The sequence below is a fragment of the Corylus avellana genome, chromosome ca9 (assembly GCF_901000735.1).
Source record: "Corylus avellana chromosome ca9, CavTom2PMs-1.0".
Taxonomy (NCBI): domain Eukaryota; kingdom Viridiplantae; phylum Streptophyta; class Magnoliopsida; order Fagales; family Betulaceae; genus Corylus; species Corylus avellana.
Window position 1 is genome coordinate 16,432,096 of NC_081549.1, and position 23,108 is coordinate 16,455,203.

The 23,108-nt window shown below is 35.9% G+C and overlaps 1 protein-coding gene across 2 annotated transcripts; it reads right to left on the reverse strand.

Annotated features, from left to right (window-relative positions):
* Window positions 1-2,245: 2,245 nt before the first annotated feature.
* Window positions 2,246-10,253, reverse strand: LOC132191654 (syntaxin-81). 2 transcript variants are annotated; one of them, XM_059606742.1, is made up of 8 exons: window positions 9,678-10,253; window positions 6,212-6,350; window positions 5,751-5,834; window positions 5,450-5,554; window positions 4,818-4,961; window positions 3,654-3,896; window positions 3,394-3,525; window positions 2,246-2,555 (listed from the first exon to the last, which is right to left on the reverse strand). In XM_059606742.1, exons 2-8 carry the CDS (start codon window positions 6,287-6,289, stop codon window positions 2,412-2,414), a joined length of 930 nt encoding a protein of 309 aa, XP_059462725.1. In that variant the 5' UTR covers window positions 6,290-6,350; window positions 9,678-10,253; the 3' UTR covers window positions 2,246-2,411. The 2 variants fall into 2 exon arrangements, with proteins under 2 accessions (XP_059462725.1, XP_059462726.1); XM_059606743.1 differs by having other exon boundaries at window positions 9,666-10,253.
* Window positions 10,254-23,108: the final 12,855 nt, after the last annotated feature.

Below are 23,108 nucleotides of genomic sequence, written 5' to 3' on the forward strand. Positions count from 1 at the left end.
GTAGGTTAGGGGATACTTATTTTAAAAAGTGTGAATTTAAACAAAAATCACTATTTTCCATAACAAATATTTGATAAAAAAAAAAAAAAAAACTTTTTAACATGTTTTACCAAACGCCTTTACGATTTTAAAAAGTAGTAATTTTAAAAATGCAATTTTTAAATCGCACTTATTGAAACTACAATTCAAAACGGATAAGAAATAATGAATTTAATTATGTCACTAATATTTAGAAGAAAAAAAAAATTAGTCCAAGGATCATGATTATATGTAATACTCGCATTTGTCCCGTTTAGGATAATCACTTTTTTTTTTGGTTTTTTTAACAACGTTTAGTATAATCTAACTCACAAAAAGTGGTAAGAAGTGATTATTACAAGATCAAGTGGCCTATATATCCTTGCCTCCTAGTTCCTAAAGGTCAAAGGCATAAATGATTATTGCACTTGAAACCCCAAAATCCGCCACCGCCTATCAATTTATATAGCGATTGAAAAATTATATAAATCATCGATCAACCAATCATCTCCGATACATCAAGTGCCGATTGAAAACGAATGGTCAAATCATCATCCACATCCAGTACAATCATTATCAATGGGCATATTACTCATGACTAATTCTTTTTGACTTGTTAATTGATGCTAATTTAACAAGGATTAGCATCAATTAAAAAGTCAAAAGATTGATCTCATTTTCCACCAGTTTATGCTAATTTAACAAGGATTAGCATCAATTAAAAAGTCAAAAGATTGATCTCATTTTCCACCAGTTTTTGATTTTTCTAGAGTTTAAAATTTGATTGATTTTGTCTCTTTTAACTTTCAATCTGAACCATCTAAAAATTTATGAAAAGACAGCATAATTATTAATTACAATCATGTTATATATATATATATATATATATATATATATATATATAGCATCTTGGCACTTTTTTTTTCATGAACTACTAATTATGACACCTGACCTCATCAAACTATCATCTTATGATAAAAAATTCTCTTCCGTCAGTCAAAAGGGTTAAAATTGACGGTCAACAGTCATGTGCCATTTTAAATTTTTTTCTTCCATTTTTGCCCTCACTTCAAACAAATAAAGTTAATGCGTCATTTTATTGGTCTGAAGCGAGGGCAAAAGTGGAAGAAAAAAATTTAAAATGGTACATGACTTGCACATGACCGTTGACTGTCAATTTTAACCTATTTGACTAATGGAATGAGATTTTTTGTCATAAGATGGTTGTTTGATAGGGTCAAGTGTCATAGTTGGTAGTTTATGGGAGAAACGTGTCAAGGCGCTGTAGTTCATGGGAGTAAAATGTAATTACTATATATATATATTATCTGTGTTGTATATGATTTTAGTGAGAAAATTGTGAAGCCCACTTGTTTGAACAGTGTTGGGACAAGTTGATGAAGTATTTGTCGTATTTCACGTTTCAAAATAATGGCCAATGGCCAACACCAATCTTCACGTCTATAAATTTGTTGGTTGGCTTTGGACGACCTTCTTCATTGTAGCTCTCTCTAACTTTTTTTGTCTACCCATCGCTCAAATGCACTTGTGCCCTTCTATATATTCTCCCCCCTTCTTTCATCTTATGCTGATGGAAAAGTCGTTGTTTGCAAACGTAGCATCATCAAGATTCACATGCAAAGGGTGCAAAGTGGTCGAGGGTGGTGGTTCGGTGGCTTCAAGACAATTTCACATGAATAGGTAAACACCAAGGCATAAATTTGACTCGATTAGTGTACACTCACGTTAGGTCTTAATACTAATGAAACTGAATCATACTATGGCTCAACCAAACCTTAAGGAGCGTCGTGCCTTTTTCAATTAGAAAAAGACAAATGCCAAGAGATCAATCGATTGTGCCAAATTTTTTCCATGAGAATCTTGATGATGCTGCATTCGCAATTATCGACTAAACGAGGGAACTCGTTAATTTGCTAGACAGTAAAGGTTATATTTTTTCTATCATCAAGAATCCTTCCAAATGTACTTTATTGATTTTTTTTTTTTTTTTCCCTGGATAGATTATTCTGAGATGTGTGCTTACTGCAGTTTCTTCTTTTCTTGCAGTTCCATCCAGTTCACAACTTAACAAGAAAGAAAATTGGATAGTCATTGAATTTTGAAGAAAACTATGAAAGATAAGATCTAATGGCTCCAGAATTATTGTCCCTAATATTAAACAAAATAAAGAATCTAAAAACAATGCTGAGAGTATAATGGTACTAAATCTTTTTTCTTTTTTCTGTCCTCTATCAAAGACACAAAGTGTAGAAGGTATTTCTCTTACACGAGTAAAATTTGTGATGATTTTTAAACATTTTATACAAGGTAATCTAGTAGTATCCTTAATTTCTTATGCATGAAGATAAATCATTGTATTAAAATGATATGATTTAACTATACCAATCAAGAAAGATGATAGAGAAGGTAAGTACAAAAAGAAAAAGCATAAGAAAGGTCCTGCTGCTGCTATTCCGCTGGATAGCTTGGGTTAACTCTTTGTTACCAAGCTCTACATTTTTTGTAGCTTCAACAGCCTGCAAAAGACGACGACAAAAAAAAGGAAACAAAACGGAAAAAGCGTTAGTTAGATCAAACCCCCAGCGTCGACTATTATTCCAATGGTCAGTAAGGTGATAGGGAAGAAGCAGTGGTCACAAGATTTAGCTGTTACTAAAAATAACAGTAAAGGAAATGCTCGTTCCTTCATGTACAGGTCATGTCTTGAATCCCTCTTTCTTCCCCAGATAAAAGCTAAACCTAAGAGCACTTGCTTACTGGTCATATCAGATCCTAAACCTCCCTTCGCTTTTCTTTCAACAAAGTAGACCGACGGTGGAATCCCAGTTTAATGGTTTTTCATGTACAAGTTCTGTATGTTCTCTAAAAGTAATGCATTCATTAGTTTCCAAAATCTTCAAATCAGGTAATAGGTACAATGGGCCAGCCATTTCCAATCATCGAAAAAGAAGATTGGCAAGAGAGTTTTTCTTCCCCTTTTCTCTTTCTTTTTTCTTCCTTTAGTTTGCGTGTGTGTGTGTGGATGTGTTAATGACTTCTGCCCTATCATTAACAGCTAACAGAGCAAACAGATCGGTTCATCCATAGAGTCATGCAGTCTGGCATTTTGAACCCAAAGTGCGTATGTTTCCTCAAGTTTCCCAACAAATTCTATATGACAAAGTAGATTGAAGCTGCCATACATAACAAAAGCTAACCGAAGAGACCCACCCATTTTGAGCAATATCACACAGATATTAGTTGTACAGAGCCAAATGAGTGATGTTGGTATGGTTCGTGAATTTGTTGCGCAATATATATATATATATATATATATAAAACTAGAAATATGGACAAACAGATTTCATATCTCACCTGCTCATACAGAAATTCTATTTGTTGAGCTTGTTGCAGAACATGCGTGGACATAAGGTGATTCAATGCCGACATTTCCACCATCTTTGTTTCAGTTTCTTGAACGGCATCTAGAAGACTAGTCAACTCTACCTGCATAATGAGCAGCAGCAAGCAACTTTAACTTTTTGAGGACCTCAAAACAGGAAACTGAACAGGAGAGGAAACCTGTATAAAAGGATTTAGACAAAATATCGTCAGAGAGCCAGTAATCTCGATACCTGAAGGGCACGTGTTTCATCATCCAAGAGCTGCTGCTGTACTCTTACAGGATCATGTTGAAACTCATCAAGCTCCCTCAGCTGTGATGTAGGTGATTTAGAGGTATCTTCAAAATTTGCATTGGCATTACGGTTAAGTTTTCTTCTAGGCATTGCTCTATTAATGGCATCTTGGAAGCGTATGGCTCTTAGCTGATCAAATTGTGTTGTGACTGAATGAAGTCTCTCACTTAATATTAAAACCTGCAGTTCAAGAAAGTAGAAAGAAAACCAATCTAACAGTCATATCATGCAAAAAAGAATCCAATCGGAATTTCTGAGATTAATGAAAAAGATCAGCCGCGCAACAAATTCAAATGGGGCAAAGTTTTACCTAGGAAATAATGAAAATACAAGAGGTCCTAGGACCACCACATCTAGGGCAGTTAAAGTAGGGTTTACATAGCAGAGCAGATAACCCAATTGAGATGACAAGGGTATCAATGGAAATAAGGGAAACTACATTCATCACCATCAATCTACCACCTTTGTTGCAATGTCTCCCCTAATCTTTTAATTTGGTTGATGTATCCGATCAATCTACCATTGAGTTGCAATGTCCCCCTTTTGCCCTCTAAAAAGAAAAAAAGACCCCAAAAAGACAAATACAGCTAAAAATCTGAAAAAGGCAAATTTTTTAAACAAAAAAACTAACGTGACCCACAGGCCCTGGGTTAGCTTCTTTTTTTTTTTTTTTTCTCTGAATTCTTTAATGTTTTTTTTTTTTTGCCTTTTTTTGTTTTTTTTTTTTAATGGGCATTTTTGTCTTTTCAGGGGCAAAATGAAGACATACATTACAACCCCAATAGTAGATTGGTAGGGCACATTAACCAAATTGAAAGATTGGGGGACATTGCAAATTAAGTGGTAAATTAAGGGAATTAAGAGTAGTATCCCCATAAAAATATGAATTAGATCTCACAACGAGGCTACGAATTGGTCACTTCCAGACCAGGTGTGACCAGACTTTTAAAAAGGAATATCGGTCCAAGGCCAGCATTTCAAAGTTGGTCAATTGGCCACTTCTTTTTTTCCTTTTGGCAGGGTGGGGTGGGGATATTAGAAACAACAATAAATCCAATATAAAATAGATAGTTTTTAGTAAAATATAGAAAAGAATCATACCACGCCATGTTTGTGCGCTACAGTATCAGCATTAGAATTATCTGCCCTTGTGCCAAGCCAGCCCTTTGAGTTTGATTCTTCATTGTTTATGTTATTTTTTAAAATATCAATTTGTTCCTGGCACGCTTTAATGAAAGCACTAACCTGAAAAGAATTGAGTTATGGAAAAAGTAAGCATATCCTAATAACTACGCAGCTCCATTTACAAGAAATACACAAGAATGTTTACCCACCAAAAATGATATGCAAAATATAGTGTATAAAGTACTATGTTCTGAAGAATGGAAGCAAGTAACAACTAAGCAATTAAGCGCTTGCTCTAAAAATTAAAATAGGGTCAACCTAAAAGGAACAACAATGTTTCTTAAATATACAGAAACTTAAAAAAAGCCACATTAAATGCCTGACACATGTAATCTTGGATAGTATATGGGGAGAAAATATGTTTTTTTGACATGCCCACACAAGGGGAGGGAAAGGGAGGAGAAAACATGTTAAGATCTAGCACAAAAACAAAAACATCTGATTCTATTATTCAACCAATTTTAGATTATAGAGCAACTTTCCAATTGTTAAAGACGATATTACAATGTCTCATAAAAAGGCTTCTGAGGATAAGTTTGACGTCTTACTTCATGTTCAATGCTATCTCTCTCCTGTTCAGTAGTGCGATGAAGATCCACATAATCCTTTCGATGTTTCAACATAAAGTGTTCCAAAGCTTCGATGCTTTCGAGCTTAAAGATGAGAAGAAAAAGAGTTAACCACAAAGGGGTACATAAATGTTCAAATGCTTCCATTCTTTCAGGGAAAAAATAAAATAAAATCCTTCCTTGTGGATCAATTAAGGTTGATAAAGTCTAGTGAACTAATCCTGTAATCAGACGTTATGGGGAACAGAAAAATAAAGCACACTGGCAATGGTGAGTATACCGTCTTCAGTGCAGCTTTGCTGAAAGATGACCTTTGCCGAGGTTTATGAATTATGAAAGATGCCAAAATGGCTGCCAATTTTGTCTGCCAAAAAGCAATAACACCTAATTTAGAAAAAAAAAAAAAAGGGGGAAAAGAAGTTTATCAAGGTAACAAAATGATGTGCTACACGCAAGCATAGTCACCTAATGGCACCTCAAGACAATATGAATTAACAATATAAACAGATACAAGTGTATCTTGACTGGTTTCCAGTAAATATATGAAAATATCAAAGCAAACAACAGATGGCAAAAATTTATACAGAATTACAGAGAAAGCAAAGAAGCCACAACTTGTATTTTGTACCAACATCATAACCAAACCCCTTCCCAAAGAACTCTTATCATGCCAAAGGTTTCCACTGCAAGAAAACATCTTAAGCATAATTATAGTAAAAATGGATCTTAAGGGTAACGGACCTCATTATATCCCAAAGAAAGAGCAGACTGCCGCACAGCATCCTTAAAATCCTCAGACCTATCTCTGATTCTTGACATTCTTCACCATCAACCAGCTCAGAACAAATCCTTTAAAAGCTTCAACAGAACCGAAAGCACACTACAGACAGCACAAAAAGAAAAAGAAAATGGCTTATTACATATATCCCCCCAGACTTTATAGTGGTTTTAAATTGAGTCCTGGGTTTCTATTGTTGCAATTAATTTCATAGATTTATCAATTCTCCCTTCAGTTAGTCTCTCAGCTAATTTAGGGTAACATAAAGCACATGAACTACACGTGAGATTCATCCGGCTCTTGAAGGTGGTGTTTGGTAAATGGGCTGGCCTAGACACTGTAGTTGATGTAGATTAATGTGAAAAAAAAGGAAGAATGTTTTATATAAAAAAATGAAAAAGTGGTATGGAAAAGTGAAAAAGTTTTGTTTTGTAGTGATTTTTTTATTTGAATAATAATAAAAAGTGAATGATGTGATATAAAAAGTGAAAAAGTGAAAATGTTTTGATGTTAAATTTTTTGGGAAATGGTGATGAATAGTGTCTAAGCCAACTCCAACCCCTTTACCAAACAAGGCCGAAAACAAAAGAGCCTTTAAGGCCTTCTAACAATTCGTTGCACAAGCAAATTTATGCCCATGATGTAACCAACTCAGCGCAGCAAATCAAATTTTACTTCAATAATTTTGAGTGCATGTGTGTGTGTGTTACAATGTATCTGCATGTCATACAATGAGTAACTGTAAGAATAAGATAAACCACAAATATTGGTGCATAACAACTAACATGTTCGTAATGTCTATTCTATTCCTTTATTAACTGAATTCCTTTATTTTTGTTTTGTATTTTACTACTATCTTATATTATTATGCACAGACGAACAAACCGAAACTCTAGTGCTGCATTAGAGTCAATCTAAATTCAAAAGAACTGGCATATAAAAGAAATATATATATATATCAAGTAGTGCTAAAAAATTGCCTCCAAAGGGCAACACAGTTTAACCAAGACGAACATAATAAGATGTAACTGAAAACTGGAATCAAAACAAGGGAAGCAGTATTTTTCCTCCTAAGGCACACTAGCTCATAAAGATTATAACTTTTTCTTTAGCGTTCTATAAATTAGCATATTAAAAAATGAAGTTTCTTTAATTATTTACAATCCTTAAAATGAGTGAAAAAAAAAATCCATAACTTTAGCTTAAAATAATATTTGTAATGTCAGCAGATCAACATATTAGATATAAAAATGACAAGCTTCAGCAAATAAATATAATTTTTTTTGTTCACCAAGGCATCACCTCTAAGAAACACATAACTTTTTGTCACGATGTCATTAGTGATCTAAAACAGATCATAATTTTCTGGCTGAATAGCTAAGAACAAGTACTAGCAGGTCATGCAACAAGTGAAATGTAATTCAGTTGCATGGTAGTGATTAAAATTGATTTGCATGACATCTAAGATTGATATAAGGTAAGATAGAAATCTTCTATATACTTTACACATGTTGCCAAACTATTAAATTATGATGGGTGCTTTCACATCAGGCACCACAAAAGCAAATGAAGAAATCCATTTGCGACAGATGGACGGTGTAAATATTGACATTCTATGGTGATAATGTTAGCGTGGCGGTGGGGCGACCGTGGTCATGAAGACAGCAAATAAGTTGGATATATCTTAAAGTCAAAAATATTACCACAACCACCAATATAAGAATATCCAGTATTCATGAAAGTACTAACCCAATGGATTAGCTATCTGAACCTACATGGGCATGCCAAACATCACATATGGATATGCGTAACACTCTGGTCCCCATATTGGGAAGATGAGTAGTGTATATAGAGTGAATAGTTTATAAAGACACTAATCAATGCTAAGTCTCACATTGCTTACTTAGGTGAAACTGGGATTTAAAACTGATTCTAAGAAATGTGCAAATTGACTAGTCTTTTTGGAATGATAGTAGAGATGTAACTAATACTTTCTATGGGTTGTTGGTTACAAATGGTATCAGAGCCACTTAGTAACGCAATGAGGTACTAGAGCACCACATGACATTTCTTACTTACTAGATGAAACGATGCTTTATAAGTGATCATAGGGAAGCTCCAAATTAACTAGTTATTTTGGGATGATAGTGCAGATGTAGCTAGTACTTTTCTTAGGTCATTACAAATGATATCAGATCCACCTAGGAACATCATGTGGTACTATAGCACTGCATGACATGGCCCTGATGACAGGACGTCAAGGGTTTAAGGTGGGGAGTGTAACACCCTAGTTCCACATTAAGAAGATGAGTAATCCACACAGAGTGAATGATTTATAAAGACACTCATCAAAGCTAAATCCCACATTGTTACTTACTAAGTGAAACTGGGATAGCTCCAAATTGACCAGTCTTTTTGGAGTGATAGAACAAATGTGACTAGTGCTTTCCCTAGATCGTTACAATATGTATATCCCATCTTTGACCCTAATCTTGCCAACCAAATGTGCTCTTAAGTTTCTTAGTAACTCAAGTATAAAAGTATTTATGACTGCAAAATTTGATAATAAAATTGATTATTATTGAACTCCTCTCATAGCATATCGATTGCAACATTGATATATAGGAATATATATAATCTGGAGGTATATCTATCTACCAACATCGTTTTCAATGCATGGATAGGTATTTGGACAATTATGTAACTACATTTAAATTTCAAATGCTTGAAAACATTGGAAACAGCAATGACGATAATGACATATCAACATATATTTAGTTCCATGAAGAAAGCTCATTATGCATCTTGTGTCGTTAACAATAGCATGCTACAAACACCTTGAATGATACCAATAGTAATCAGTCAAGGAAATGTTAATAACTGCATTGATACACCAAGTACAACACAACTTTGGAATTTGAAAGTCTAGGGCTGTAAACGAGCTGAGCTTGGGCGAGCTTGGCTTGTCCGGGCTCGGCTAGTTTACTTTGAGGCCAGGCTCGAGCTCTACACGAGACTAGATATGTTGCCTAGAAATGTTGCTCGAGCTCGGCTCGATAGGGTTGGAACCCTGTTCGAGCTCGAGCTCGTCTATTTTGGTCGAGCTCGAGCTCAAGCTCAAGCTCGATTAATTTTGGGATGTATATGTACATGCATTTGGCAAAAATGATTCAATCCTAGAATTCAATATTATGTGAAAGACCAACACCCATCTGTTAGATACTTTTTCTGCTCTAATTTCATCAAACACAAATCATAATTCAGTAAAAACAGAAACCCCAATACCTATCTATCCAAAAATATTTACACATTTTTCTGGGCAACCAAACAAACACATCAAACGGCAAAACCCCAAACCACCCACCACCCAAGAAGAAACGGAGAAAAAAAAAACCCAAAAAGAAAAGAAAAACCCACAAATCTTATCACCTCCTCCGCCTCCGATCCACAGCGTACTGCGAGAGTGAAACGACCTCCGAGAGCGGCGTGGACAGCGGGGTTGGCAGCGGCAAGTTCCTGGAAACCGGGCACGAGCCGTTCAGCTTCAGCCAGGCGTCGAGGTGTGTGGTTGTTGCGGTGGTGGTGGTGGTGGTGGTTGCTGTTGGGGGCACTGGGGGAGTAGTGGGAGCGGCAACAGAGATAGGAGGCGAGGAGGATGATGGAGACTGAGAGAAGAGTCGAGAGAATGGAGAGATCAGATGATAGATTCAGGTTAAATTTTTTACTAGTGCGGCGGGCGTCCTTCTTCGCTTCCTCTCCGCTTCGAAATCCCCCAAAGTCTTCCGTTTCAAAAGCTTCATTTATGGTTGTCGCTTTTCTCCCTTGCTCTTTTACCTATTTCCCTGTTTTTTTTTTTTTTTTTTTCTTTCTTTTTGGTTTTTCGCCTAATATTGCAATTCTGTGATCAGATAATATGGTGGGTGATCATGGAATCTATCGTTAGGCAATATTGAAGTAGAATTTCGTTGCGTGTATATATTCCTTACGCGTAACTCTGCCTTTAGCTCCGACTATCCTTTCTCTTTTATAGGATGTCGGTGACAAGGCAGATACAGTTTATCTCTTGTAACTTATCAAAAAAAATTTCCAACTTTTGGATTTGGAAAAATAATTAAATTTTAAATATTAACGGTTTGATTCGTTTTACCAAAAAGCTTATCCCATGTGGCTGTCTTTACTTAGATCTGGTGTGCTTGTTCAATATGATCCATTGACTATATATACGTTTTTAACATTTAATATTACTCGTCAGATTAGATCAAACAAGGCAAGCTTATGGTGTCTCTGTTACACTATATACATACTTTTTTTTTTTTTTGACATGTCCGTACAAGAGGGGAGATGGAGATTCGAACTAGTGACCTCTACTTCATTAAGCATACTTCTTAGTAAATGCTTGATAGCTGTCATCCATTAATACCGGCTTACATGCTGTTATTACAATAACAGCATGTATTCTGTAGTTTAATCAACGGTTAAGATTGAATCTTAAAGTTAACTTACTTTTAGAAGGATTTAATAGGAGAGAGAAAATGAAGATAAATTTTGAGAAATTCAATATTGACTGTTGATTAAACTATAGTGTACATGCTATTATTAAAATAACAGCATGTAAGCCAAATCTGATCATCAAAACATTTTGGAAGGCGAGAATCAACCGACAAAGCGCAAGCATTACGGAATTAATCCTGGAATCTATTCACATGGAATTAATCCTCTGTGTGTGTCTGATAGTGAGACCCGTTCCATGCAAGCATAGTAGATGATCTAGACCGTTTATTAGGATTTTGACTTTCTTATTCAAGTTAGAACGTTACATTAATGAGCTTATTATGTCATGTGGAGCACCATATAATTCTTTCAAATTGGTTTACACTTATATACCGCATATCAAATTCAACCACCAAGATTAAATTCAATTAAATTGGACGGCTATGATTAAATTCAATAAAAAATTCAAAATTCAAAATTTATGAATTAGGAATAAAAATTGTGTTATGTAGTATTATTTAGGGTCAGTTTGTTATTTCAATTTCAATAATTACGATTTTAAAAATTGTGTTTTTTTCAATCGCGGGTTTTTTTTTTTCTTCTTATTTTAGATTAAGTATTTTTTAAATCACAACGTAAAACGCTTTACGTCACACACACTAATCACTATTATCATATTATATATAGTATTATTTAGTTAATATGTTAAAATGTTAATGCTTAACACGAGTCAAGTATATAATGTCAATATTAATATATATTCTATTTTATATGTAAACATTTATATACTTATATAATTGTATCATTATATGGGTCAATATTAATTTTTATATACTTATATTTTATGATCCAATGATCACGATTCATGACATATATATGATTTAAATTTAAATTGTTAAGTTTTTACTTACTACAAATAGTGATTATAATGTATAAATTATAAGAAACACATTAGTTACTTCATTTTTAATCATTTAAGTTTAATCTAATGGTAATGCTCAAACTCCAAGTCCCAAATTCCTCATAATGTAATATGAGGAATTGTTATGAGGAATTGCTTATGTAACAATTTGCGGGAAGTAAAAATTGTTAAGTTTTTACTTACTGCAAATTGTGATTATAATATATAAATTATAAGAAACACATTAGTTACTTAAAAAATATATTTGTTATTATTGAGTAATGTTTACTATATATTATTATTTGTTACTTATTAAAAAATATACGAGCCGAGCCTAATAAACAAGATGAGCCTTATACGAGCTTGCTCACGAGTTTAGCCGAATCGAGCCGAGCTTGCTTCTTTTAATATTCGAGTTAGGATTCGTGAGTCGAGCACGAGCCGAGCCCGAATTCGCTCGCGAGCGGCTTGCTCTCTTAACACCCCTAATCCTAGTACATTTTGCATAAAACAACTTTCATCTTTTTACGGTTCTACCTTTCCATTCTTTTATCCCCATTTCAGAATATCTACATTATTCTTAGAAAACGTATATCACATGATCTTAGATCTAAGATAGTATTGATATAGATTGTGAGATAATATGATCATATAATTTAAATATGAATGTATGACTATTAGATTGTGAGGAATTTAGGACTTAGAGTTTCAGCATTACCATTAAATTAAAATTAAACGATTAATAATTAAGTAACTAATGTGTTTCTTATAATTTAAATATTATAATCATAATTTGCAGTAAGTAAAAACTTAACAATTTTTACTTCCCACAAATTGTTACGTAAACAATTCCTCATATTACATTATGAGGAATTCGTGGGCTATTTTCGTCAAAAGAAACCATCTCCGATCATAAACCCTCCCTCCTACTCTAGCCAGTTAGGCACCAAGGGTTTCGATTTGTCACCCAAGAGGGCCAAGACAACGCCGGAGTTGCTCCCCGGAATCACTCAATTCCGGTAAAGAAATTATCGGTTTTAATGTCCTTTGGTCTTCCTTATGAACCTCAATACAATAAATGAAATTATTGACTGTCTAAGGCTCGTTTGTTTTGAGATGTAAAATATTTTCGACATTTTACGGTGTTTACGCACCAAAAAAATCCCTTACATTTTTCCCCTTCACTCTCACGCTCAACCCGACATCTCCTTTTTCTCTTCCCTCATGCAACTCTTGCTCTTCTTCCCTCAAGTAGCTCTTCCCTCACACAGCCACTCTATCTTTTTGAGAGAATCTCGTCTCTCTCGACTGCTACATCTCAGATCTCGCCTCTCTTCTACTTCTCCATCATTCATCTTTCGGCTTCTACATCTCAGGCACTTTCGCCTTTCTTTAGATATGTGTTTTTTGGTGGTTTGAATCTCTGTTTTGATGAAAAAAAAAAAAAAAAACTAGCTTGATACATAAATTTGATATTTTTGGAGATTTTGAGTTGTGGTTCCTCTGCTTAGTGGAATTGGGGCTGAGTTTGTTGGGTTTAAGAATTGTTGTTGTTGAGATTGTATATGCATGGTATTGATGTTTTCAGCATTGTTGTTTTCAGCATTGTTGCCGTTTATACCTGCATTTGTTGCCTTCTTTAATTTCTATGGGGATTGGGCCTATTGCGTGGGTGAGGAAGCTTGTCGTTGGCATTGGGTTGCTCTGATTGGAGATATTCATGGAAGTGGTCTTCCTCAGTTCCTATCTAGCCTTCAATGGATTGCTAAAAATCAGCTTCCCAATGGTTCATGGAGCGACTGTGATATTTTTTTTTTTGGTTTTTTTGGTTTTTTGTTTTTTTGTTTTTGTTATGATTCCCCTGTCTAAATAGTTATTGGGCTTTGATTGTGCTTTTGGATTTCAGGCTCAAATTTATTTTGTAGTTTTATAGTGGGCATGCTGCACTATTGAATATGTATGCCCATATCAATGGCTTTTGGCTCTGGTTGTAATGTTTTTTTTTGGTCTTGGCTATGATGGATGGTTTAACAACGGGTGAAAGACTGATGTAGTGGGGATTTAATGGAGTAGTAATGTGCTTGTATTGTAGGAGTTGCATTGAGGGGAGGAATCACTTGTTTTTTGCTTGTGGTTTTGGTAAAAGGATTAGGAGGGAGGTTATGAAGAAGTTTTTAATCGATGATTCTCCTACTGCTGGGGAAGATATTCTGAAATGGGGATAAAAGAAGGGAAAGGTAGAACCGTAGAAAGATGAAAGTTGTTTTATGCAAAATGTACTGGGAATGTGACAGAGCAGAGAGTGAAATCAGCTTTTCATTTTGAAATTTTAGCTAAGAACATTCCGTGGTTTATGTATATTTTTATATAAAATTGGCTAATCAAAACTTGCTTTATCTAGTTTAGCTAATGAGTTTTAAAAGATGCCATACATTCTATTATCTTTTTTTTTTTTTTTTTTTTTTTAAGGATTATATTTTTCCTAAAGATCATATCTTTCAACTTTTGGAAAAAAAAAAAAAAATAGATGTGGACAAAGTGTATAAGAAATTTTTTGAAAAAGAGAGATGTGGAAGAGAAATAGTAGGAGAAAATTTTGAGAAAAGAGAGATGTGGAGAAAAAAATAGTATATTAATGAGATGGATGTGTGAATAGTGCCCGCTACATGTAGCTGTGAATTGTTTACAAATGTAAAAAAAAAATGTATTTTCATTTGAAATGCATACTCCAATGTAAAAGGTTTTTTAGTACTTTGCTTATCTATTTTAAATAAAAGTAAGAAATGACTAAGCCATTATAAGTGCTCTAAGCCATACATGTGCTGTGGAGGTAGGAAAAAAACAAAAAAAGATGATGTGGCATCTTTGCCACATCGATGTTTATGGACAAAATATGGGCTTTTTATTGCACTATTTGGGGTATAAACGAGCCAAGCTTTTATTTTTTATTTTTTATTGCTTGTCCACACAAGAGAAAGGGGAGGGGGAGTCGAACTAGTGACCTCCGCTTCATGAGGCGTGGTTCACAGCCGATTGAGCTACCCCTTGAGGACGTAAACGAGCCAAGCTTGAGCAGGTAGTTCTTGTCCAAGCTTGGCTCATTGAATTTTTTGTCGAGCCTGAGCTTGACACGAGCCTCGTTTCGTGTCCAAGCTTGGCTCACTAGGGTGGGTACCGAGCTCGAGCTTAGAAATTTTTGTTGAGCTCGAGCCGAGTACTCGAGCTCGAGCTCAGCTTACATCGGATTATTTAAATTTTGTATTTAAGTAAAAATAATGAATAAATTTTATTAATGATATGACCATCAAGGAAACAAGGTGAATGTGAGAGATCTATAGGGTGAAAGGCAAAAGATTATACCGAACAAGACCTATCTATATTCACGTCACGTAACTGCCTCTCTCTGTGAACATTGTCATCACCACCGCCGCATGAAGCGGAGTTAGGTGGTGGCGCAGTCACTAGGTATAAGGAGCATAAGACATTATGGCTTATTTGGGATGATTGAGGGTTACATTCAAATGTGAAGAGTGAAGATAGGAAGAAGAAAAGAGTCGAAGCTGATTTGGGAAAACTAAAGCATATGATTAATAAGAAGTGCATATATCAAGATGATGTGTAAACGAGAGATGAGCTCATATTAAATGGTGGAATGCAATTGGCAACCATTAAGATGAGCGTGCGTTTTATGTATTTCAACATGTGTTTTGAGGTGTGTGTTTTATGTGTTAATTCGAATTTGTTCTAAAAACTTAGAGCATCTCTAGCAGATTAGGTACAAGAGCAATATTAGTTACATTTAGCTATTATTGTTCTTTTTTCAACTCCAACAGATTAGCTCTAGAAGAGCTAAACTAACTTTTTTGCTATAGTAATAGTAATATGAAGCTATTCACTGTAGCATTATGTTCATGGTTTTTAATCTTTTTTCTCTCTCATCTCTCTCCCTCTCCCTCTTCCTCACCGAGGCATTCTTGGTTTTCTGGACAAACCCACCCAATAACCCCTCCTATCATATTTCCTTCTAGTATTAAATCATTCTTCCTCACCTACACCCAATGAGACTGACCCAATTCCTCAAGACCAAGCTTTTGATTTTCTCATGTTTGTGGCATTAGCTTTCGATTCCATATGGTTTATGAGTAAAAGAGTTGTCCATTGCAGAGAAAGCACCTAAGCCATGCCCAACATGAGCACCAAAACAAACAAAAGATATGAAATCCAGCTCCTAGCTTCCAATTAACCACACCTAAAATCATCCGAAATCCAAACAAAAAATTTCCCAACATGAGCACAAGAACCAACCGTCACAGATGGGGTTTAGATCCACCGGTGGCCGAGTGTATTGAATTCTTCTTTCTTCTAGTATCAAATCCTTCTTCTATGGTAGCATTGTTTAAGCTCCAAAATTGAAAGTTTTCTTGGGTTGTGGTGGTGTGGAGGGAGAGAGAGGAGGGATAAGCACAAAGGGTTAAAACCCTTTGTGTGCAATATAAAAAGGAAAAGCGCTTTGTGCTTTTGTGTTCAAGTGAGACTAGGAGACTAAGAGACAAAAAGAATTAAGGAGAAGAAAGAAACAATGACGGCGGAAGGGAGAGAGAGAGAAAAGAAAAGAAAAAGAAAAGGGTTTGTCTAACCACATCTGTTAGAGATTGGAGGTTCGTTTGTGGTCTGATCTTGATGCAATTTTAGAGTGTTGCTCCTGACGACGAGTGCTACGTATTGACTGGTGTTGATTGTTGAAATTCCTCTCCAATCGCTTGGTTGCTAATACCTACTTGTTCTTGTTGGAATCCATTTTAGGGTGATGAATTTATGTTTAATCCAAGAATGCATGTATTCTTGATGTGGTGATAACCTCTAGATATTTTTCTAAGGAAGACAATTGTAAACTCATTATTGTTGATAGTGGAAGATTTAACTGGACTAGGTCCCATGGTTTTTACCTTCGTATTAGAGGGTTTTCCACGTAAAAATCTTGGTGTCTTGCTTGTGGGTTTGCTTGATTATTATTTTACTACTGTGTTACTATTTAATTAGCACAAAGAAGGGTAGATTAATTCCACTGAGCATCTGAAATTTGTGTTCACTCCTAACAAAGTGGTACCAGAGCCTTTGGTTCATTGTTCGTGTGGAGTTCTTGTGTGAATTAAATGGAAAAGTCATCTAATAGCATGGTTAAACTCACAGCTTCCAATTATTCAATTTGAAAGACTAGGATGGAAGATATTTTGTATTGCAAGGAATTGTTTGACCCCATTGAGTTAAAAGGTGTCAAATCAATTGCTGCAACCAACGATGATTGGAAGAAATTGAATAGGAAAGCCATTGGATATATTAGGTAGTTGGTTGATTAAAGTGTCTTTCATCTCGTAGCTAAAGAAATTGATGTTTATGGTCTTTGGCAGAAGTTAAAGAGTCTTTATGAACGAAAGACTGTTAAAAACAAAGCCTTTGTGATAAGAAGGCTTGTGAATTTGAAGTACAAAGATGGACATAGTGTTACGGAGCATCTGAGTAATTTTCAAGGAATGTTGAACGAGTTGTCTACCATGAAACTTGCACTAGATGATGAGGTGCAAGAATTACTTGTGTTGAGTTCTTTGCCAGACAGTTGGGAAACCTTAGTGGTGTCACTTAGAAATTCGACTCCCAATGGTGTGATAACTATGGGTATGGTAAAAGACAACATGTTCAATGAAGATGCAAGAAGAAAAGAGCAAGGTATTTCTTTTCATTCAGAGGCACAAAGATGGGCATAGTGTTATGGAGCATCTGAGTAATTTTCAGGGAATGTTGAACGAGTTGTCTACCATGAAACTTGCACTAGATGATGAGGTGCAAATATTACTTGTGTTGAGTTTTTTGCCAGATAGTTGGGAAACCTTGGTGGTGTCACTCAGTAATTCGGCTCCCAATGGTGTGATAACTATGGGTATGGTAAAAGACAACATGTTCAATGAAGAGGCAAGAAGAAAAGAGCAAGGTATTTCTTCTTATTCAGAGACACTTGTTATAGAAAGGCGGGGGAGAAGTAAAAGCAGAAAACCTCACAGGTATGACAGTCGTGACAAGTCAAGAGGAAAGTCCTATTCAAAAATAGACATAAAATGTTTTCACTATGGCAAGCTTGGGCTTATAAGAAGAGATTGTAAAAAGTTAAAAAGGGAACAGTTGAAAGGAAAAGACGAAGAACGTCAAAAAGAAAAGGACACTGCAGCAATTGCATCTGATGGTGATGTGGTATTTGCTTTTGATGCAGCAGTTGCTTATGCTAATCTCGCATGTGATAAATATATGTGGGTAGTTGATACAACAGAATCTTTTCATATTACTCCACATAGGGATTTATTCTCTTCCTACACCAGTGACAATTTTGGTTGGGTTAGGATGAGAAATGAAGCAAAGTGTAAAGTTGTGGGCATGGGAGATATACAGCTAGAAACCAGCATTTGGTGCAAATTGATTCTTAATGATGTCAGACATGTTCCTGAAATGCGCTTCAACTTGATTTCTATTGGGAAACTTGATGATGAAGGCTACCACAATTACCTTGGAGGTGGACAGTGGAGGAGCAAGGGTTCTCTTATCTTAGCCAGGGGAAAGAAGACTAAAACTCTTTACAAGACAGCTGCAAGACTAGTCAAGGGAGATGCGATTGTTGTTGAGAATGAAAACTCTACTTAGCTATGGCATAACAGGCTTGGTCACATAAGTGAGAAGGGACTTCAGATTCTCACCAAGGAACAACTCCTACCTAATAATAAAGGTACGTCACTAACGCTTTGTACTCATTGTCTTGTTGGAAAACAAAGAAAAGTTTTATTTCAAAAATCCTCTTCATCAAGAAAGTCTAATATTCTTGATTTAGTTCACACTGATGTCTGGACTATGAACACTAAAACTCTAGGTGGTGCACTTTATTATGTGACTTTTATTGATGACCACTCTAGAAAGGTATGGGTGTTTGCTTTGAAAACCAAAGATCAAGTATTGGGTGTGTTCAAAGTTTTTCATATGAAGGTTGAAAGAGAAACTGGAAGGCAGTTAAAATGCGTCTGTGCAGACAATGGTGGTGAATATAGAGGACCATTTGAAGAGTATTGCAAAAGCCATGGGATTAGGCTTGGGAAAACTATGCCCAAGACTCCGCAGCATAATGGCGTAGCAGAGAGAATGAATAGAACCATCTGTGAGAAAATCAGGTGTATGCTTTCTCATGCAAAATTGCCTAAACATTTTTGGGGTGAGGCAATGAGGACAGCAATTGACTTGATAAATCTTTCTCCTTCAGTTCCTTTGGATGGTGACATTCCTTAAAGGGTTTGGACAGGGAAAGATGTTTCTTTTGAGCACTTGAGAGTGTTTGGCTGCAGGGCATTCGTCCATATTCCTAGAGATGAAAGGACAAAGCTTGATAGCAAAGCCAATGAATGTATCTTCATGGGTTATGAGCACGAGGAGTTTGGTTACAGATTGTGGGATCCAGTTAATAAGAAAATCATACGAAGCAGAGATGTCGTATTCTTTGAAGATCAAACCATTGAAGACTTGGATCAGAAAATGGCAAAGTCTCTCAGTGAATACCGTGATTTGGATCCAGTTATTCCTCCTTGTGTGATGCATGATGAACACATGGGAGATATACAAGAAGAACATGTTGATACAGTTGGTGAAAATGGTGAGTCTGCAATTGATAATGTAGAGTCAGAAGAGCACCCAGAGCAAGGTTCTTCAGAACCAACCACTGAGATTCAGTTGAGGAGATCTACCAAAGACCGACAGCCTTCCAGAACGTATTCAGTTAATGAGTATGTGTTACTTTTTGATGGGGGAAAACCAGAAAGTTATCAAGAGGTTATGCTACATGACCAGAAAAATCAATGGTTAGAAGCCATGCAAGACGAGATGAAATTCTTGCATGAGAATCACACATATGATTTGGTGGAATTGCCTAAGGGCAAGAGAGCACTCAAGAATAAATGGGTATTTAGATGCAAGATTGAACCAAATAGATCACAGCTAAGGTACAAGGCGCGACTAGTTGTAAAGGGGTTCGGTCAAAAGAAAGGCATTGATTTTGATGAAATTTTCTCACCCGTGGTAAAGATGTCTTCTATCAGAGTTGTTTTAAGTTTGGTTGCCAAAATGAATTTGGAGATCGAACAGCTTGATGTGAAGACTGCTTTCCTTCATGGTGACTTGGAGGAAGAAATTTATATGGAGCAACCAGAGGGGTTCACAGCTAAAGGCAAAGAACATCTAGTGTATCGGTCAAAAAAGAGCTTGTACGGACTCAAGCAGGCACCGAGACAATGGTATAAGAAATTTGATTCCTTTATGGTTGATCATGGGTATGATAGAACTACATCATATCATTCTGTGTTTGTGAAGAAATTCTCTGATGGAGAATTTATTATTCTCTTGCTATATGTAGACGACATGTTAATTGTTTGTCGTGACACTAGTAAAATTGACAGACTGAAGAAAGAATTGAGTAAGTCCTTTGCTATGAAGGACTTGGGACCCGCAAAGCAAATCCTTGGTATGAAGATCTCTCGTGATAGGAAGAAAAGAAAATTGTAGCTATCACAAGAGAGTTATATCGAGAAGGTATTGGACAGGTTCAACATGAGCAGGGCAAAACCGGTGAGCTCTACACTTGCAGGTCATTTGAAGTTGAGTTCAATGCAAAGTCCTACAAGTGAGAAAGAAAAAGGTGAAATAAAGAAAGTGCCTTACACATCAGCCATGGGTAGCTTAATGTACGCCATGGTGTGTACGAGGCCTGATATCGCTCATGCAGTTGGAGTTGTCAATTGGTTCCTTTCTAATCCTGGCAAAGAACATTGGGCAGCTAGGGCTGTAATCGAGCCGGGCGAGTCGGGCTTGGGGTGTGCTGAACTCGGCTCGTTTATGTTGTTTACATAAACGAGCCAAGTCGAGTTCGAGCCGGGCTTCAAATCCACTGTCCGAACTCGACTCGTTAGGCCCAACACCTAACTCGGCTCGAGTTGGCGTGCCTAAGTGAGCTCGAGCCAAGCTCGGTTAAAAGCTTGTCGAGCCTTAAGCAGGCAGCTCGGGTCACTTAAGGCTCGTTTAGCAAGAAAATACCTCTTTTGCTCCACTTTCTCGGCAACCAAATAATAAGAAAATAAAAACAAAATCAGATAAAAAAACACACAGAGGTGGATTCATGAGTGAAAATGAGAGTGAGAAGAGGCGGAAATGAGAGGAGAGTGATAGAGAGAGGCATAGATTCTTAACCAAAAAAATTTCCTCCACTTTGTCGGCAACCAAACAGCAAGAAAAAGATAAGAAAATCAGATTAAACGATTAAACACACAACTTGAACCAAAAAGGCACAGAAACTTGAAGCAAATCACTGTCTAAAACATGCTTAGCAAGAAAATACCTCTTTTCCTCCACTTTCTCGGCAACCAAACAATAAGAAAATAAAAACAAAATCAGATAAAAAAACACACAGAGGTGGATTCATGAGTGAAAGTGAGAGTGAAAGTGAAAGTGAGAGTAAGAAGAGGTGAAAATGAGAGGAGAGTGATAGACAGAGGCAGAGCGGCAGAGATGAGAGGAGAATGATAGAGAGAGCAAGGTGAGACTGACGGCTAGGGTTAAGGGAAATGGGGGATTGCTTCTAAACAAGGTATATATATAGGAGGTCATAACGGCGCCTTTTTTATCATAATTTTTTTTCCCTGATAAGTAAAAAGAAACCCTTACACGCCCAGCAAGAGATTCGAACCGAGGACCACAAAGCAAAAAGCTTTGCGGTCAACCAACTGAGCTAGCATGCGTTTGATGATTATGTTTGTTATAAATATATAATGAAAGTCGGTAGAAGCCGGTTCAGTGCCAGTCGAAAACCAACATCCAAAAATCTCTTCCGTCTACCGACCAACAGAATGTCGGGATAAGAAAAACCATTCCGCCTACTGTCCGTCTTATGGTTGGTTTTGGTCGGCACTCGGTCGAATCATATGATTAAGTATTGGTCATACGCTTAGAAAAAAGAAAAAAAATAGAAAAAAGTATTGATCTTATACATTTGTATTATTCAATATGCATATATGCATAATTATAATTTATAACAAACACGGACTTATATATATATATATATAATTTGTTATTATATAATCATATGATTTAATGATCATGTAAATATAATCATGTACATTATAATGATAATACAATAATACTTCCATTGTGGTTATAAGTAAGACATTGTTGAATCTAATGTCAATTACTTAATTCGATATTATACAAATCACATTATTATTGTACACAAATATTATGATTAAGTATTTGAATTGTCATTGGATCATATGATTAAGTGTTGATCTTATAAACTTACAAAACAAACAAAAATATTGATCTTATACATTTGAATTATTCAATATGCATATACGTATAATTATAATTTATAACGTACATGGACTTATAACATACATTGGAACTAAGTCTCTAGGTATTTAATTATTGTATAATTTGTATACTTATGTCATATTATAAATGCATAATTTGTTATTACTTAATTTGATATTGTATGAATCACATTATCATTGTAATTGTACATGAATAATTGATTAAGTATTGGAATTGTAATTTGGATCATATGGTTAAGTATTTATTTTATACATTTATATTATTCAATATGCATATAATATAACTATAACCAATTATATATATATATATATATATAATCTAACGAGTCTGACGAGCCCCTATCGAGTTTTGTCGAGCGAGTCGGGTATGTATTACTTATGAATCGAGCGGGTTTCAACAGTAATGAGCGGATTACTATAGTACCCAGCTTAGCCGAGCGGGTCTCGGGCGGGTTGTCGGATGGACTGGTTTATTTACTGTCCTATGGGCAGCTGTGAAATGGATTCTCAGGTATCTCAGAGGTACTTCGAGAGTATGTTTGTGCTTCGACAGTGGTCAATAGGTGCTTGATGGGTTTACAGATGCAGATATGGCTGGGGATATTGATTCTAGAAAATCTACTTGAGGGTACCCGATTACTTATTCAGGAGGAGCAGTGTCATTGCAATCTAGATTGCAGAAGTGTGTTGCTTTGTCTACCACAGAGGCAGAGTACATTGCTATCACTGAAGCGGCCAAAGAATTGTTATGGATGAAAAAGTTCTTACAAGAATTGGGTCTACAGTAAGAGAGATATGTGCTTTACTGTGACAGTCAGAGTGCCATCCATCTCAGTAAGAATTCAACTTTCCATTCAAGATCGAAACATATCAATGTTAAGTGTCATTGGATTCATGATGCACTGGAGGATAAGCTGTTACTGATTGAGAAAATCCATACTGATGACAATAGGTCAAATATGATGACAAAATCGTTCCCTATGCAAGAACTTAAAATTTGCAGAAGCACGGCGAGCTTGGTGGAGCCCCCCACATAATCGAAAGGGGGAGATTTGTTGGGGTGGT

Coding starts and splice junctions, on each gene's coding strand:
- LOC132191654 (XM_059606742.1), bottom strand. CDS start 6,289: ATGTCAAGAATCAGAGATAGGTCTGAGGATTTTAAGGATGCTGTGCGG. Junction 5,555..5,750: donor GCAAAGCTGCACTGAAGACG/GTATACTCACCA, acceptor CTCATCTTTAAG/CTCGAAAGCATCGAAGCTTT. Junction 4,962..5,449: donor GAGATAGCATTGAACATGAA/GTAAGACGTCAA, acceptor AATTCTTTTCAG/GTTAGTGCTTTCATTAAAGC.